This window comes from Cordyceps fumosorosea (assembly GCF_001636725.1).
Source record: "Cordyceps fumosorosea ARSEF 2679 chromosome Unknown scaffold_4, whole genome shotgun sequence".
Classification (NCBI taxonomy): domain Eukaryota; kingdom Fungi; phylum Ascomycota; class Sordariomycetes; order Hypocreales; family Cordycipitaceae; genus Cordyceps; species Cordyceps fumosorosea.
The window spans coordinates 502,046-517,781 of record NW_017387304.1 but is presented as its reverse complement, the minus strand read 5'-3'; the positions used below and the strand labels follow the sequence as shown (position 1 = coordinate 517,781).

Below are 15,736 nucleotides of genomic sequence, written 5' to 3'. Positions count from 1 at the left end.
CGACTGGTTCTCAGGTTGAAGGAGCTATAGCGACATGTATGACCGAGGGGTCTGCCTGGTAGATGTCCAGAAGAGATGGCAAGAAGACCGGGCAGACGAGCAATAACAAGTCAAGAAGAGACAACAAGAAAGGCGATGTCCCGCGTGACCACAATAGCTATCGCAGGGTTGGGTCGGGCCATGCAAGGACGTGCAAGGTTCCAGCTCTTTGAGGATAGCCACGGGTCGTAAGCGAGGGGAATCCTGGAGGTATGACCGCGTACCGGGATTGCTGTGCAGGTCGCAGAGTATGTATTCGGATGAAAGGCGTTTTTGAGCTTGGGACTTGAGATCATCCGCAGCTTCAATGCAGTCGGAGAGGGTCAGGCATGCAGCGAGCAGCGACCGACCGATGCTGTGATGCAGGACCCAGCCAGATAGATGTAAGCTGTGTCTCAGAAGCGCGTGAGCTGCCGGCTTGCGGTGGCTCGCCGGCTGAGCGTCTGTGAGGTGTTCCGGTATACCCCCACTGAGACAGGGCAAATGATGAAGAAAGGCCAACGGGCAATACGAGTAGCCGCGCCGTGGAGTTGAGTTGGAAGGGGAAAAGGAAAAAAAAAAAACAGGGCCGTTTGTCCTTCGAGGATCTCTAACGGACGGTTACCCAGAAAGCCCTTTTTTTTGCGCCACAATGTTGTGGCACCACCACTTTCGTTTCTGACCAACTCCACAAGTTTCTCTCTCCGCAAACTGTAGTGAGTGTTGGCAGGTCTCACACGCAAGGATGGAGAGAAACAAGTGAGAAATAAAAGGCTCCGAGGGGCTGGGGAAGAAGAAGGGAGGTCTTCGAGGCGACAGATCGTCGTCTACGGTAGTACAAATGACCAATTGCCAGATCAGAGCCAGCTATTGCCCCATCTCCTGGCGTCACCGGTGTCTATTATCTCTCCTCAGTGGGCGCCATCTAAAGCCCAAGTTACACAGCCAGGAGCCGTGGAAAGCCAAGCCCGGACAGACAGCAAGAGTCATTTTTACTCCGGCCATCGCTTGCTATCCGTCCCGTCTTGCAGCCTCTTTGCCTTGTACACAGCATCAAGGTCGCAGGCCACGTAGTGCCCGCTCCTCGACACCGTGCCTTTTTCCCGCGCAGTGACTGGTCCGCGCCTGGAATCTACGTCACCCGGCGCATTATCTATCTGGAACTCGCCCAAACACTAAATTGGTGCTGCCTTTGTTCACTCGTTACGTTCACGTCAAATGCTACCTCAAGTGTACCTATTTTATTAGCGACTTTATTGGCGCTGGTGCTACACCCTAACTATGTCACATAGGTGCCTCCTCGTCAACCATTCCGGCCCAACAAGAAGCAAGAAAGAGAGAAAGAAAGAAAGGAAGAAAAGTGTGCTCGCTAAATTGGTGATATAATACACAATGTCGGTATAATGTAACTAGACCTTCTTACCCAATGCCAAATCCAGCATGCTCTGCTATGGGACGCGGCCGCACAACCAACTGTCTGTTCCAAAGCGCTGGTAATTCGCGATCAATAGCCACAACCTGCGCTTCAGCGATCCTCTGCCCGTAATGCATCGTCACTTGCTCAACAGTCTTCGTTGCCGATTGCACTGGAACAGCCTTCTCGATTGCTTGTTCTCGAATTGGCATCAGCTTAGAAAACTCTTGGCTCAGCACCTCCGATCGTTTGAAAGCTGACTCGCCAATGTGAATAGCACATTCCTCGCGGAATTCCTGGCAATGATCGGCGTTCAGCAGTTTGCTTTCAATCGCTGTTGTTACCTTCCGCACTTTGACGTATTCCTTCCAAAGGCTTTCCAGTTGCAGCATTCTGCTCTTGGTTGGGTCGTGCCTGTGCATGAAGCTGCTAGGCTCCAGAAGAATGCCCGTGCTGGCCAGAGTGTTGATCAAGCGAGCCAATCCGTCCTGCGATATTTGCAGACGGTTGGCAGTACATGATAATTCTTGGTCGTGTATACTAATTCCGCAAAGATCTAACAGCTGATGCACGCGATTGACCAGATGCAGTCCATCCTCGCCACTCTCAACCATCATGGCTCGCCACTGTTGGCCAAATGCGCTCATACCACGGACCAACTGCACACTCGCCGACCAATCCAAGGCAGAGACGCATTCGTCCAGTAGCTGCCGAATCACCTTGCTTCCCAGCGTGATGCCGGACTTGAGACAACTAACGAATAGCAGAGCTGCCTGCTCAAACAGCTTGAAGCGCAGAAGCCCCCGCATCATCTCTTCAACCAGTTCTTGGCTAAGCGGCAAATGCTCCATGATATATTCGCCCGTTATCGTTTTTGATGCTCGATCCGTCATTGCCCATCGTTTCTCGAAATTGCGCTGCAATGAGTCCAGATGCCTTCGTCGCACTTTGGCACCAACTTTATCGTCCAAGCCTGTTATCCGCGCCACATTGAGCAAAAATTGCCCTGGCGCATTCGTGAGTTTGTTGTGATTGAGGATAGCAACAAAAGTTGATTTAGTAGGTTGGATGTACCGTCCGTAGAAGAAGGAGTAGATGACATAATCTGATAATGTGGACAGTCCGTATTTGTCAAATCCCGCAATCAAGGTGTTGTAAGTGTGGATGTCTGGTACGTGTGATGATATCATCATGTTGTAACAGAGTCGACCAATTTTCTCTTTCGGCGACATAGGGGCTGCAAGAATTTTGCGCAGACTCTCGTTCAGCTGTTGCGTCATATTTCGCGCAGCCACGGGATCCAGCGATCTGAAAGTATAGCCGGCGTGGTTGTTACGAAGGAGATCTCTCGCCTGCTTGTAGCTCTTGCTTTCATTGCTTGTTCGGTCGATCCGATCGGCTTCCTTGAGCAGAGCCTTGACTAAACTCAGGAATCGCGAGGTTTCGTGTCGGAGGTGCGTCTCGGTGCGTGCTACCAAAGCTGTGCAATGTTCACTTTCGTTCATGATTGCATGCTCCAGTGCTGTGTAGTCAATTTGTTGTCCTTTCCGAAGCAGTGATTGGCTTGTACAATCGTAGTAATCCTTGCTTAGACATTCCGTGACATTTGACGCGGCAATGGTCGCCGGAAATCGGATATTCTTTCTGTATGGGCGTTCGTTGTATATTTGCTTCATGGCTTTCCACAGTATGTCCATCTGCTTGGCGGTGAGGCCATCCGGATTGGTGCCGTGGAGTGAGGGTAGACGTTTGCCCTGCTCCTTGAGCTCGGCAAGCTCTTGCTTCGCATCCTCCAATTGCTTATCCAATTCCTTTCGTCTTTCGTCCTTGCGTATCGAATCGATAATAGCGGCGGATGCAAACATGGAGCTGTAGCATGCTGTAAAGATTTCGGCAAAGGTTGCCTTGCGGCGACTGGCGGCTGCGGTTGTCCTTCGGCCCAGTGCATTCACCGCAGTGCTGCATGCGCGGCAGCCACACCGGTGAGCCTGGCTGGCTCTATTCCATAATGACTGCATTGAAGCTGCATGGTACGCCGAATTGGCTGGCCTAAGATGCTGAGACCACTGCACAACGTTTTCTCACTTGGCAAAATAGATGGACCGAGGAAAGCTTCCAAAATGGCGTGAGGTCAGGCGCTGAGTCATGTGACTTTATGAGGTACAAGGTACTTTGGTCAACCCCACCGCGGTGGCCTGAAGGACTCCAATTGGAGCTGATTATCGGTCTGAAATGCATTTCGTACAGAGCAGATTTCCTCAGAAGAAAAACATTTCAAGGTGCAAATATACGAGAATATTTCGGTTTCTCATCATGTTTACGTTGCTCCTTACTGCAGAGCTCTCGGGGTAAGTTGGAAACCCCGGCGTTCAAGGTACTGTCATCTTACTTACATATCAAAGCGTCACAAACCTGCGTCCTCTTGACACGGCGGAGAACCCGTTCTGGTATATGTTCAAGGTCCAGTGCACTTCGTGCCGGGAGATTCATAATAACTATGTCGGTGTCAATCGATTCGTAAGCTCGCCAACAGATTGTCAATCTCGATAGCACCTAGCTGATGTGGGACTAGGAAACGAACGAAATGAGTGGCAGCCGTGGGCAGGCCAATTTTGTATGGAGATGCAAGAACTGCAAGGTAAGATCTCGAAGCCAAATTCTTAACACTTCACTAATTCATGATTAGAGAGAGAGCACCGCCACTGTCAAAGCTGCTGCGACCCCTTACCAGCAGCAAGAACCTGCCAAGGCACAGAAGATCATCGAGTTTGACTGCCGAGGTCTTGAGTTTACAGAGTTCAAAGCAGAGGTGAGAAAATCCACCAGAATTACGAATTACATAATCTTTTAGACTATTTACTGATCCCATCACAGGGCGAGTGGCTGGCTGATGGTATCGAGTCGGGATCTAAGTTCAGTGGGATCGAGCTCATCGACGCAGAGTGGTACGACTACGACGAAAAGGCAGGAGAAGAGGTCAGCATCAAGGACATTATGTGGGAAATCCGCAGGTCATAGAAATTCCCCCCATTCATTGTTAGCATGTCGAGGAGTTATTTGGCAATGGAGGGCCGGTGCAAGGGAGGCGTTGAATAAGACCGTTGATAAACTCACCCCACCCTGACTGCGCCCACTCCTAATTTTCTGTAGCCTCGAAAAACTTCCCCTGTAAATTCTCCGTATTCAAACCTCAAGCCTTGCTTTGGGAGTGTCAACATGGCAGCAGCGACAGGGCATATCTTGAAGACGACTTTCCTCTCTGATGCCGCTCACCTCTTACGGGATTCCGCGCCGGAGACTTCCGCGTACCTGATGAGCGAATGCGCCCATCATCTTTCCAGGCAAGGCTCGTCTATCTCCGACGTTTATCGACAACACATCTGCACGGCTTGCGGCCATATTATGATTCCAGGGCATGCGACAGAATTAAAACTGGAAGCCCGGAAATTGTCCTGCAAGAAGAGCACGTCTCGTAAAGAAGAGTCAGCCGCCTCATCGGCAGGTCCATGCAAGACCCTGACTTGCGGCCATTGCAAAAGCATTACAAGAATCAGGCTGCCCATGCCCGAAAAAGCGATACGCCGCAAGGCACCCAGAAAGACGACAGAATTCATTTCCGAGGTGGAAATCGAGAAAGAAAAGCCTACTGCAAATGCTAGCAGTAAGAAGCGCGCAAAGAACCGCAAAGCAGGGCTGCAGGCGTTATTGTCCTCGCAGCAGAAACCTCCGAGCGGGCTGAGCTTGGCCAGTTTTATGAAGTGACGGCATCTACAGTTTCAAATCTTTTTTTAGCCCTGAACAGTTTTATCTGCTTTGCGAGGCTCAAACCTCGCCTCCTCTACCGCAATGGCAGCCGAATGTTCTAGGTGCAACCAGCTGCAAAAACTCTGGGGTCCAGCGCCACCATGACATAACCCGCGCCGCCAAAATCTGCCCCTCCAAAAAAAATTCAGAGCCCCTCCATCGCCAACCCGTCAGTTGCGATATCAGCACTCCGATAATACAAACAGCTTCCAAACTTGCAGAAGACGTGAAAATGGCCACGGAAGAGCAAAAGGTTCAGGACTCGCCCGAGTTCTTCCAGTCCATCGGTTCCAAGGTTGAGAACCTTGCACCCAAGGCAAATGGCGAGCCGGACGAGGACGACGACTTCAGGCCCGTCGACGAAATTGAATCGCTGTGCATGAACTGCCACGAAAACGTGAGTTTTACGCCCGAAATTTTCTGAAAAAAATACTCATAACCTGCCAGGGCATCACGAAAATTCTACTTACCTCGATCCCCTACTTTCGCGAAGTTGTGATCATGTCCTTTTGCTGCGAGCACTGCGGTCTTCAGAACAACGAGATTCAACCGGCCGGCACGATCCAGCCCAAAGGCACACATTACGAACTACGACTGACAGACCTTGCCGACTTTAGCCGCCAGGTCATCAAGGCCGACTCCGCCGTTGTCAAATTCATCGAACTCGATCTCGAGATTCCTTCCGGTCGCGGCCAGCTCACCAACGTCGAGGGTCTGCTCACCACTGTCCTTGAGGATCTCGAGCTTGGCCAGGAGGCACGCAAGGAGCAGGTACCAGAGGTGCATAAAAAAATTGCCGAAATTATAGCCAAGGGCCGCGCCATGCTCGTAGGCGAGTCCTTTCCCTTCCGCGTTTATGTCGACGACCCCGCTGGCAATTCGTTCATTGCGCCCGATCTCAAGGACGGTGTCGGCAAGTGGGAGAAGCGCGAATACCCTCGCACCTCTGAACAGAACGCTGCTCTTGGCCTCGCCGATAGCGATGTCAACGCCGCCATTGCCGCCAAGGAGGCCGGCTCCGGCAGCGGTGGCTACCCCGGCCTGACTTCTGAGGGCGAGATTATCCCCGACGAAGTCTACGATTTCCCCGCGACTTGCCCCGGATGCATGCACGCCTGCGTCACCCACATGAAGATGGTTGATATCCCCCACTTCAAGCAGGTTGTCCTCATGTCTACCGTCTGTGGCGACTGCGGTTACCGCTCCAACGACGTCAAGACTGGCGGCGAGATTCCCGAGCAAGGCGAGGTCATCACCCTCACCGTCGAAGACAACTTTGATCTCGCGCGCGACATCCTCAAGAGCGAAACCTGCGGCCTCGAGTGCCCCGAGCTGCAGCTGCAGGTCAACCCCGGCACCCTCGGCGGCCGCTTCACCACCGTCGAAGGCCTCCTGACGCAGGTCCGCAACGACCTCCACGGCCAGATCTTCGAGGCCGACGGCCATAACGGCCAACGGGGCGGCGACTCCCTCAGCTCCTCGGACCGCACACAGTGGGACGCCTTCTTCGAGGGCATCGACGCCGCCATCGCCGGCGACAAGAAGTTCACCGTCGTCCTCACCGACCCCTTCGCCAGCAGCTACGTCCAGGCCCTGGTCGACCCGCCTGCTCCAGACCCCAAGATCGCGCGCATCAAGTACGAGCGCACGGCGGAGGAGGAGGAGGAGCTGGGCCTGAACGACATGAAGGTCGAAGGGTACGAGGAGACGGAGCAAAACGGCGTCAACGGCGAGGCCCACGAATAACTGCGGTCTCTCCAAGGGCTCAGACTATATGAAATGATGAATGATGTGGAGAAAAAAAATGGTGATGGTTGGAAGTGGGCATTTTCTGTAAATATCCTGGCGAGGCGTTGATATATAGAGGCGTGAAATGTTGGGTCATCAGCTGGTATCACGAGCATAAGAACACATATGATGAATATTACAGTCTTCCTAAATTAAAAGACTAGCCCAAGCTGACTCCCTTCGTGAATCATTGCAGTTTTGAAACAGCAACCGAAAAGCTACTTATTCAACAATGAGGAAACAAAACTATCACGGCCCCGCGGCCGTTTGAGTATCTATGCAAGCAAAAAGCACATTCTTCTCGCTCGTCCAACGCAAATCGACAGTAAATTCAACAACAGGCCATTCTTAAATGAAAGAAGATTTATCGGTTGCAGCAACACAAGTCTCTCTCTCGGCTGTAGCTTCTTGGCACTCTCTCCGGCGCTGTTCGCTTGCAAGGGGTTTTGAAACGCCGCCCAGGCCGCCAAAGCAAAGATAAAAATAGAGAAGAAAAAAAAAAGAAGAAAGACAACATAAAACAGGCAAGTCAAAGCTTGCGTTATCTCAAGTTTTAAAATGACAAAGGAGAGATGAAGATCAACCCAATAATAGAAGAGGCGAAACTTGCTTGACAAAAAAGCAAATAGGGAGAAGAAATAGCAACGACGCCAAGATATGATGGGGTGTCTCATGCAAAATGTCGCTGAATTCGACCAAAGATGAACACAAAAAGCAATCCCTCAACTTTTGCTCACCAACCCCGTAAACTCCCCTTTTGTATTTCTCGCTCTGTTTTAGAAAAAGGAGGGCTTGGTGAGCACGCGGTACTCGACGTAGTCTTCTCCGTCAATCGTGATGATGGTGCCCTGTGAAACGAGCTTGCCCATAAACGGGCCGGTCGGCTTGCGCTCGTACTTGACGCCATCGTAAATCTTGGCGTCCTCGGAGCCGACGCGCAGGCGAAGCGACTCCTGGCGGGCCCAGACGCGATTGAGGCGCTCAATGTCTTCCGACTCGTGGAACAGCGGACGGCCTCCACCATTACTGCCGTTGGTCGTGGGCGGGCTCGGTACCGTGGAGCCTGCAGCGACGGCAGCCATGGCAGCTGCCGCGTCGGCCGCTTGAGCCGCGCGCTCGCGGTGCACGGCGTGGCGGTCGGCGCGACCCTGGGCGGCCTCGACGCGTGCAATTTCGCGCTGGGCGAGAGCGTTGGTGCGCTCAATGGGGCCACTGCCGCCCGGCATGCCACTGCGCGTGGCGGCGTTGGCGAGAAGGCCTCCACCGGCGGCGCTGGCGGCTTCAATATCCCCGAGGGAGTGACGGGTGGCGGGCCTCAAGTCGGGGCGGCGAAGTTGACGCAGCTCGTGGCCGCCTGAAAGCCGACCGCCGCCCCCAATCGAATCCGAAACGTCAAAGTCGTCGCTGCCGGGGCGTCGCAGCAGCGACGGCGGCTGAGTAGGATAAGTCTTAGCCAGGCTCTGCAGGTGCGGGAGGAAGGTGGTGGCGCGGGCGCGGGCGTCCTCGGCGGCGCGAATCTCGTTGGCTCGGCGCTCGCCAGTCGCCTCGCCGCGGTCCAGCTGGTACTGGCGGATTCGGCAGTACTCCTTGATCTCGGGTCTACTCAAAGTCTTGATGTGCGGTTCAAATTCGACTTCATCGTAGTGGATCCAGAGCGCGCCGGCGCCCACGGGGAAGTTCCCGTCGACGTAGCGGCCGTCACGGGTCTCACGCACCACCTTGACGCGGAACATGTCGTTTTGTCCGAGGATGCCGTAGACGGCATGGCGGTCGCGAGGGCTCTCTTCGCTGGAGCCCCGCCAAAAGCCGAGCACGATCCGGGTTGGGCGCGTCCCGTGCAGAGGGTCGAGGGTGAGTGAGTGGTCGGAGGAGGGTTCCTCGTGATGCGGCGCAATGGCAACGAACGAAGTGCTAGTTCGTCGTCGTTTGGCATCTATCACCGCCGCGGCACCGTTTGCGCCGAGCGGGAGGGCACCATGGGCGACCAAGGGAGCCACGGCAGGGTTTTCTATTTGAAGGAGCTCGCGTCCTCTGATGGTTGCCGCTTTGACGGTTTCTGCCTCCGCGGCCACGCGATCTTCTTCTTCATTGCCCTCAGCGGCGGCAGCTCGCATGCGAACGTATTCCTTTACTTGGAAATGGTCGAGACCGACCAGGTGGTCGGAGAAGTAAATGCGATCAAAGGTAACCCAGCTGCCACCTGGCCCAGGTGGAAGCGGGTATTCGGCGGCAATGGTCCCTCCATCCTTACTCATGGGTTGAATGCGAGTGCGTAACCTGTCACGGACGTCGATGAAGCCAATGACGCCATGCTTGTTCTCGAATTCCGGAACCGGGGAATCCCTCCAATGTCCAAGCAAGACTCCCTTGACACCGCCGAGAGCGTTGCGAGGCCTAGCCTTGTTGGAGGTGCTGGGGAGAGCTGTGCGTTCAGGGCGCTCTGGGCGGATTGATGTAGGAATCTCAATCTTGCTCTCACTGAGGTCGTTGAAAATCGAGGTGCGCTTTCTCTTAGGGTAGTGAGATGCCGTGGGTTCCCCATCAACATCTGCCATGGCCTCGTCTCCGTCGTCGACAGGCTCTGCTGAAGGCCCGTTTTCCTTGGTTTCGACAATTATTTCCTCCTCGAGCTCAGCCGCACGCGGTGGTGTCCGGACAGTGCTGTCTGGATCGCTGAGCTCACTATCTTGCTCGTTGTCCAGACTAGCTGGCCGATCAGCCAGAGGACTGGAGGTCATGTTAGCTTTGTGGTTGGTTTTCGGCAGCGACACGAAGAAACTGGATGTTTCGCTGGTTTGAATAAAAAGTAAAGCTTAGGAGAAATTCCCGTGATGAAGAATAAATTTGTTGGCAGTGTTGGCAGTGTTGGAACAAAAGACAAGTTGTAGCCAGGCTGATAAGGGGGGTATATAATAAGCCACTAGGCTTAGACTGTCATCCACCAGAGAAGACGTGGCCGAGTCAAACTAGACAGAGAACCAGTCAAGGATATTTTCGATTGAGAAGGGCAGATGGTATCACGTCGGATTTCAGGTTTGCCAAGAACCGAAGGATGACGAGGCGTTTGTTTGAAGGCCCTGGGGCCAGGCAGTGTTATGGAGGCCTGCGAAGGAGAACAGGGGCGAGAGACGCAGCGGGTGGCTTGAGACGATCGAAAGAATCAAGATGTGCCATTAAGATGTGCCATCAAGATGTGCCAAGACGGCCAAAGACAAAAAAAAAGCTGGTCAGGAAGAGACAGAAACAAGGTTGTACGGCTGTGCAAGTATGCATATAGGATACACACTCGCCCGTGCGCCCGGCAAAAACTCACGTTACATAGATCATGTATCCGTATACAACGCGCAACCGTGTTTCATCGAATCCAGTGTACAGAGGGCATTGGGGCGCAAGGAATGACGGAGAGGAAAAACACGTTTTGAAATGAGGAAAGAGGGGGGTAGTGCAGTCGCTTCGATAAAAGTGATGTTGATGATGACAAGTCCACGGGCCTGGCTGGTCGGTAGCACCAGTTTGTCTTGCTTGGGCCGAGTTGCAGGTTGTGTAGAAGGTGTAGGTAGGCAGTCACGAGATTTCTGCACCAGCCAGAGAGAAGCCTGTTTGTAACCAGAAAAGAGCAGCAAACGCCACGGGGACAATGGGAAAAAAGAAAAGAAGAAGAAATTCGAGAAATTCGAGAAATTCAAGGTGCACGAAGGAATGAAATCAAAGAAGAAAAAAAGACAAATAAAGGAAAAACACGTTCACTCACCCGGGTCGCGTTTCCACACTAGGTTCATCGGATACTGGCGTTGGCATGTGGCCTGCTTCTGAAGGCGCCGCCGCTGCAGGCGTTTGTTGCACTACAGTCTCTGCCTGTGGTTCGTCGCGTTCGTCGCCGGGCGCTGATTGAGAGGGCCTCTCGACAGGAGACGGTGCCTCTGCTCGGCGAATCGTCATTTCTGTAGACTGTGGTCTGGGCACTGCTGCTGCCGCGTCGGGAGCAGGCACTTCCACCTCTGTAACGGCCACGTCGGCCATCTTGCAACTCTGCCGTCCTGGTCGTCGCTTCGCAGTCAATGATGTTGAGGTGAGATATCTTGGTACCGGAACTCGCGGCGTTGATGCGCCAAAAGGTAGACGTTTGCCCAATATGCAAAATGAAAGGAAGCGATCGTTGGGTGACGACCCTTTGCAACAAAGAGATTCAGGCTGATGAAAGGTCGTTCAAGAGAACACGTGAAGAGTCACGATTTCAGCTCAAGCCGTTGCAGGCTGTCGGCTCATATGGCGTGATATGAGAATGGTAAAATAGTAAGATGTCTGGCCCGCCAATCAAGGCAAAATGATTGTGCAAGTATGAAGTGGAAGGGTGATGCCACCCAGTACCAGGTACGGTGACAAGACGAAATGAATTCGAAAAGGGCGTCAAGCGAGACAAGATTAAAAAGTCCCCGACGCCACTCTCGTAAAAAATTCAAAGTGACAGAGAGAGAGAGAGACGGAAGGCCGTTCAGCTTTTCAGTTGGAGGGGGCAAGGTAAGAGGGAAATCAAGTTGGCAAGAAGGTTCAAGGATGCGAGGACATGGCCAAAAATACACAAAAAAGGACTAATAATACGTACTCACTTCTATAGATGACAAGAATGGCGGACACGGGACGAAACCGAGTAACTAACCAGTCACAGCTCACTGGTGACTTTGTGCGCCACAAGGATACACACGCACACACATGCACACACACACACACACACACGCACATAACACAAAGGAGGGGAGAGGATGGATGGCTGAAAGATGGAGGGATGGATGGATGGGCTGAGCTGGGCTGGGATATAGGTAAGGCTTTGAGTCGCCCAGGGTATGTAGGGGAATCAAGTATAGGAGGCCGGCTTGTGCGAGCCTGGAGGGAAGGAAGGAAGGAAGGCAGGGAAAAAGTGCTCGAAAATGACAGCCCCAGTTGAACAAGTAAAATACATTGCCCAAGTGCGGGAATCGGTAACTAGTTACCTTCTCACGCCCCTTGTGCGGTCCGTTCCGTCCGCCTCGTAATAGCGACAAGTCAACTTGGCGGTGGGAAAGCCAAATGAAACCAAAAGGGCCCAACGTGGCCCAGACAAGACAAGACAGACAACAAGGCAGGCAAAACGACCCGGACAAATGACTTGGTGGCGCCTGATGAGCGGGGACAGCAATGCAGAGAGAAGAGTCAAGTACTGCAAGTACCTGGGGTGGTACCTACTTGCCTTTATTAATCAAAGTCTTGATACAACTAGAAAACTATAGAGACGCAGCGTGGCCGAGGAGGGGTTGCCATTCTCTGAAAGATGCGTCGAGCCGTCAATGCCTTGAACTTGGTCATTCGTAGCTCTACTATCGGGCTGCAAGGAAATACTAACTATTCAATTGCAACAAGTTCTCTCAGTGTCTGGGAATAACATCAGTTCCAACAGCAAGTAAGCAGGTTTTGTGGGCTCAAGCCAAGGACCCAACCGACTTGCATACAGTTGCTTTGTGGCGCCGGCTGCACCAAGTACGAAATAGAGGCAAGAAACTCACTCTTCTTGGTTCCGAGAATAATCAGCGTTGCTAAAAACAACTGACTAGCAGGGATTACACTCAAGTTAAACTAACTGGACGATAGTTGGGATGGACGACTAGTCAACTTTAAATAACCAAACAACCTACTGTACATAAACCCCGAGCCAGCCTGCTGCCGCGTAGAACTAACAGCACCACTCTTGGGGGGTTCTCTTGCGTGGGGGAGCACAGCTCTCTGAAATTCACACCTTATGGACTAGCTACGGAACCGTACCTATGTATGTATATATGTACATATGTGCCTATCCGTAAATTTGCAGTTACTGACGTGCAGGTGCTAATTATCGGCAGGGTAAGGAGTATTCTCTACAGTGCACAGACACTGTACATGTACCGGACGCTGCGACTACAACAGAACAACACAGAATGGACGAGCCCTGTCCCACAGGTATCAAGTAGGTATGTATGTAAGAATACAATAACTGGCGGTCGGCCCCCTACCTGCCTGCTTGTCTGTACATACATTGTACATGAAATCCGAAACGATTGGCCGCCTATTGCGGCGGAATGAATCGCATTGTTCGCGACTCTTCACCCCAGTCAACTGGGGAAAAAATGGCTAGGATAAAACAGCTCATGGCCGATCTGGCGGTGATGCAAATCAACGACTACTTCCGGACAAACGCCGGCGCGACACAAAAACAGCGCGATGAGTAGGCGGCTGAGCAGATCAAACAGCAGTTGGCAATTCACCCTTCACAGAAGTTGACCGTCCGCCCTACGCTCGTCCAAGGCGCCGGGAGCTATGTACACCGTCGAGGCCGATGGCGCACCGCTCGTCGTCCAGTCTCGCTCTCCCGAGAATGCCCTGGACATCGAGCTGATCCGGCATGCCCAGACTGCCTACGGGTCTCGCTTCGTACCCTGCCCTCGCTACCTGGGCAGCCTAGCCAAGCTGTACGCTTACAGCATGGACAATGTACGTATGTATGCAGGCGGCGTCAGCGTCTACCTTGCGCGAGATGAGCTGCGCGCGAATGGCAACCGCCTCTTGAAAGTTGCTATTGAGGACTTTGCCCAGTAAGGCCCCCCTAGCCCCCCGGTTCTGACCCCCATCTCACCCCATGTCTATCTCTTAGTAACTAGATATCCATCACGAGTTTCAAATCGTTTGCGTCCATCTCTACTAACCGCCCCGTCCAGGTTCCTCGCCATGCCGTGGCACAACACTTCGCCAGACTCCACGGACAACAACACCGCCGCTCCAGACCGCCCCCCAGCTGTGCGACAGCTACGGGCGGACCTTGAGCAGCTGCGTATCGGCCTTCCCGCGCGGTTCCGCCCGACGCTGGAAGGCCTGCTGCAGGCCCTCCCGTCGCTCCTCTTCCCCGACGACGGCTGGCCCATGGTGCCCAACCACGCCGACTTGCTCGAGAACAACATCCACGTGGACCCCGAGACGGGCCGGCGTCTGCGACTGGAAGGACGCCACCGTCGGCCTGTTCGGCATATCCCTCTGGGGGGTTCGAGAGCCTGCTCGGCTGGCACACCTCGACCACTAGCTGGCGCTGGGTGCACGGCTCCGCGGCGCTGCGCGCCCGCTTCTGGGCCGCCTTCGCGGACGCTGCAGGGTCGGGCGTGGCCCTAGACCGCGTCGAGGCGGCGCGGTTGCTGGGAATCTTCTTGAAGTTCGGGTTCGAGTGGGTGGACGGGAGCACGCGGCAGCCTTTACAGGAGACGTCCAGGGGCTTGACGTTCCTCGAGGCCGTTGCTCTCAATATCGATGTGAATGAGTAATTAATGAGATATAACGTGGCAACCGCTCCGTCGCTTTCAATCCTTGATCCTTATATGAGACTTGCGCTCTCGTATAACAACCCCGGTCTCAAATTCGAATCAAATACAATGTCAGTGGCCCCCAAGGTGGCTTCTTGGCCAGTCGGATATAAACCTGACAATTCCAAGAGGTACCAGACTCAATAAGCAAACAGCCGGCCCTAGACTTTTTGCTCTTGCTTTGCCCCTTTATTATTACCCAGCATGGTTCCATGTGCCGCATGTCTCTGTCTCGGCGTCCCACCCTCGGAGGAGCCTGGCCAAGGGCGCGATTGCCGCAGACAGCAGATCAAACGGAGAGATCGGGCGAAAAAAGCACCAACCGCATAGAATCGCCCCCCTTAAAGTAACTCATCGAACTAGCTACAACCAGGATCTCACTTGAGCAAGGGCTTTGCATGTTGCAACGGGCCTAAAGCTCTTGATTTACACCGTGCTGTGAAGGGCTAATCCGGCCTCTCTGTTATTGGGATGTCCATCCTACTGCGTAGACCGACTGATTGTTTTCACGGGGAATTGCAGCTCTTGTGACCAGGTTGTTCCGCGACTGTGGCTGCGACCTGGATCGTTTGTCGTGATTCGCCGGCCAACTACATCCTTGCACGAGTCGTAATTGGATGGGCTGAAAGGCCCTTTGTGAAGAAATCGAGAAACGAAAACAAATGCAGCTGACAATTGCCGTCAGCCAGGCCAAGGTGGCGCTTGTCACTCGAGCTGAAGATTGGACTGGGGCCTGGAACGAAGTGGCCGTCGGTCTTGGCTATTCGTATGTCCGTCATTGACGGAGCCGACCAACCTGCAGCCTCACATCATCATTCATTCTCATTTTTATTTGTCATTGTTAACTTGTTGCTATTGACCCTCGCCTGCGAGTGTACCCCGGCTCCCACACCACCCAACTACATAGCGTAGTAGCCTGTAGGAACCGCCCGCGCGCTTCCCTGCTCAAAACAAGTCCGTGGCTTGATACTATAGTTTGCTTCTCCTGCATCAGACTTGTCACAACAATCAGAGAGTAGACGAAACTATCGTGCACAAGCCAGCTACCGTTCCGTTCAAACCCTGGCCAACACGGCTGATCCGCCCGAAAGTCATGCATGGCGTTCATTAGTCTCTCAGACAAGCAGATTTATGAGACATGATCAATTTCCACGGACAAAAACATGATTTCTTTGGTTTCTAAATACTGGTACGGATATGAGATAATCCTAACCTTCATCCGATGGCAGAGGGAGGGGGAATTTTCAGCTTTGCCGGTCCTCCTTTGAATTTCTATTGCTCACAGGGACAATTTTAGGAGACGTTCGACGGGCGCGTTGCCTTTTTTTGCAGTCGCAAGCTATTTCCCCAAAATGTA

At 53.2% G+C, this 15,736-nt stretch overlaps 5 protein-coding genes across 5 annotated transcripts; 3 read left to right on the top strand and 2 right to left on the bottom strand.

The window, feature by feature from the left end:
* Nucleotides 1-3,745: 3,745 nt before the first annotated feature.
* ISF_02350 (DUF866 domain protein) lies at nucleotides 3,746-4,450 on the top strand (the record flags this gene model as incomplete). The annotated part of the gene is made up of 5 exons (XM_018845956.1): nucleotides 3,746-3,780; nucleotides 3,835-3,949; nucleotides 4,005-4,070; nucleotides 4,119-4,241; nucleotides 4,307-4,450. The coding sequence occupies 5 exons, from the start codon at nucleotides 3,746-3,748 to the stop codon at nucleotides 4,448-4,450; spliced, it is 483 nt and encodes a 160-aa protein (XP_018706663.1).
* Nucleotides 4,451-5,468: 1,018 nt separating this feature from the next.
* ISF_02349 (zinc finger protein zpr1) lies at nucleotides 5,469-6,982 on the top strand (the record flags this gene model as incomplete). The annotated part of the gene is made up of 2 exons (XM_018845955.1): nucleotides 5,469-5,633; nucleotides 5,684-6,982. 2 exons carry the CDS (start codon nucleotides 5,469-5,471, stop codon nucleotides 6,980-6,982), a joined length of 1,464 nt encoding a protein of 487 aa, XP_018706662.1.
* An 818-nt stretch (nucleotides 6,983-7,800) lies between these two features.
* On the bottom strand, nucleotides 7,801-9,762 carry ISF_02348 (hypothetical protein; the record flags this gene model as incomplete). The annotated part of the gene is made up of 1 exon (XM_018845954.1): nucleotides 7,801-9,762. One exon carries the CDS (start codon nucleotides 9,760-9,762, stop codon nucleotides 7,801-7,803), a length of 1,962 nt encoding a protein of 653 aa, XP_018706661.1.
* Nucleotides 9,763-10,771: 1,009 nt separating this feature from the next.
* Nucleotides 10,772-11,044, bottom strand: ISF_02347 (hypothetical protein; the record flags this gene model as incomplete). Its single annotated transcript, XM_018845953.1, has 1 exon — nucleotides 10,772-11,044. The coding sequence occupies one exon, from the start codon at nucleotides 11,042-11,044 to the stop codon at nucleotides 10,772-10,774; it is 273 nt and encodes a 90-aa protein (XP_018706660.1).
* Nucleotides 11,045-13,348: 2,304 nt separating this feature from the next.
* On the top strand, nucleotides 13,349-14,191 carry ISF_02346 (hypothetical protein; the record flags this gene model as incomplete). The annotated part of the gene is made up of 2 exons (XM_018845952.1): nucleotides 13,349-13,623; nucleotides 13,747-14,191. 2 exons carry the CDS (start codon nucleotides 13,349-13,351, stop codon nucleotides 14,189-14,191), a joined length of 720 nt encoding a protein of 239 aa, XP_018706659.1.
* Nucleotides 14,192-15,736: the final 1,545 nt, after the last annotated feature.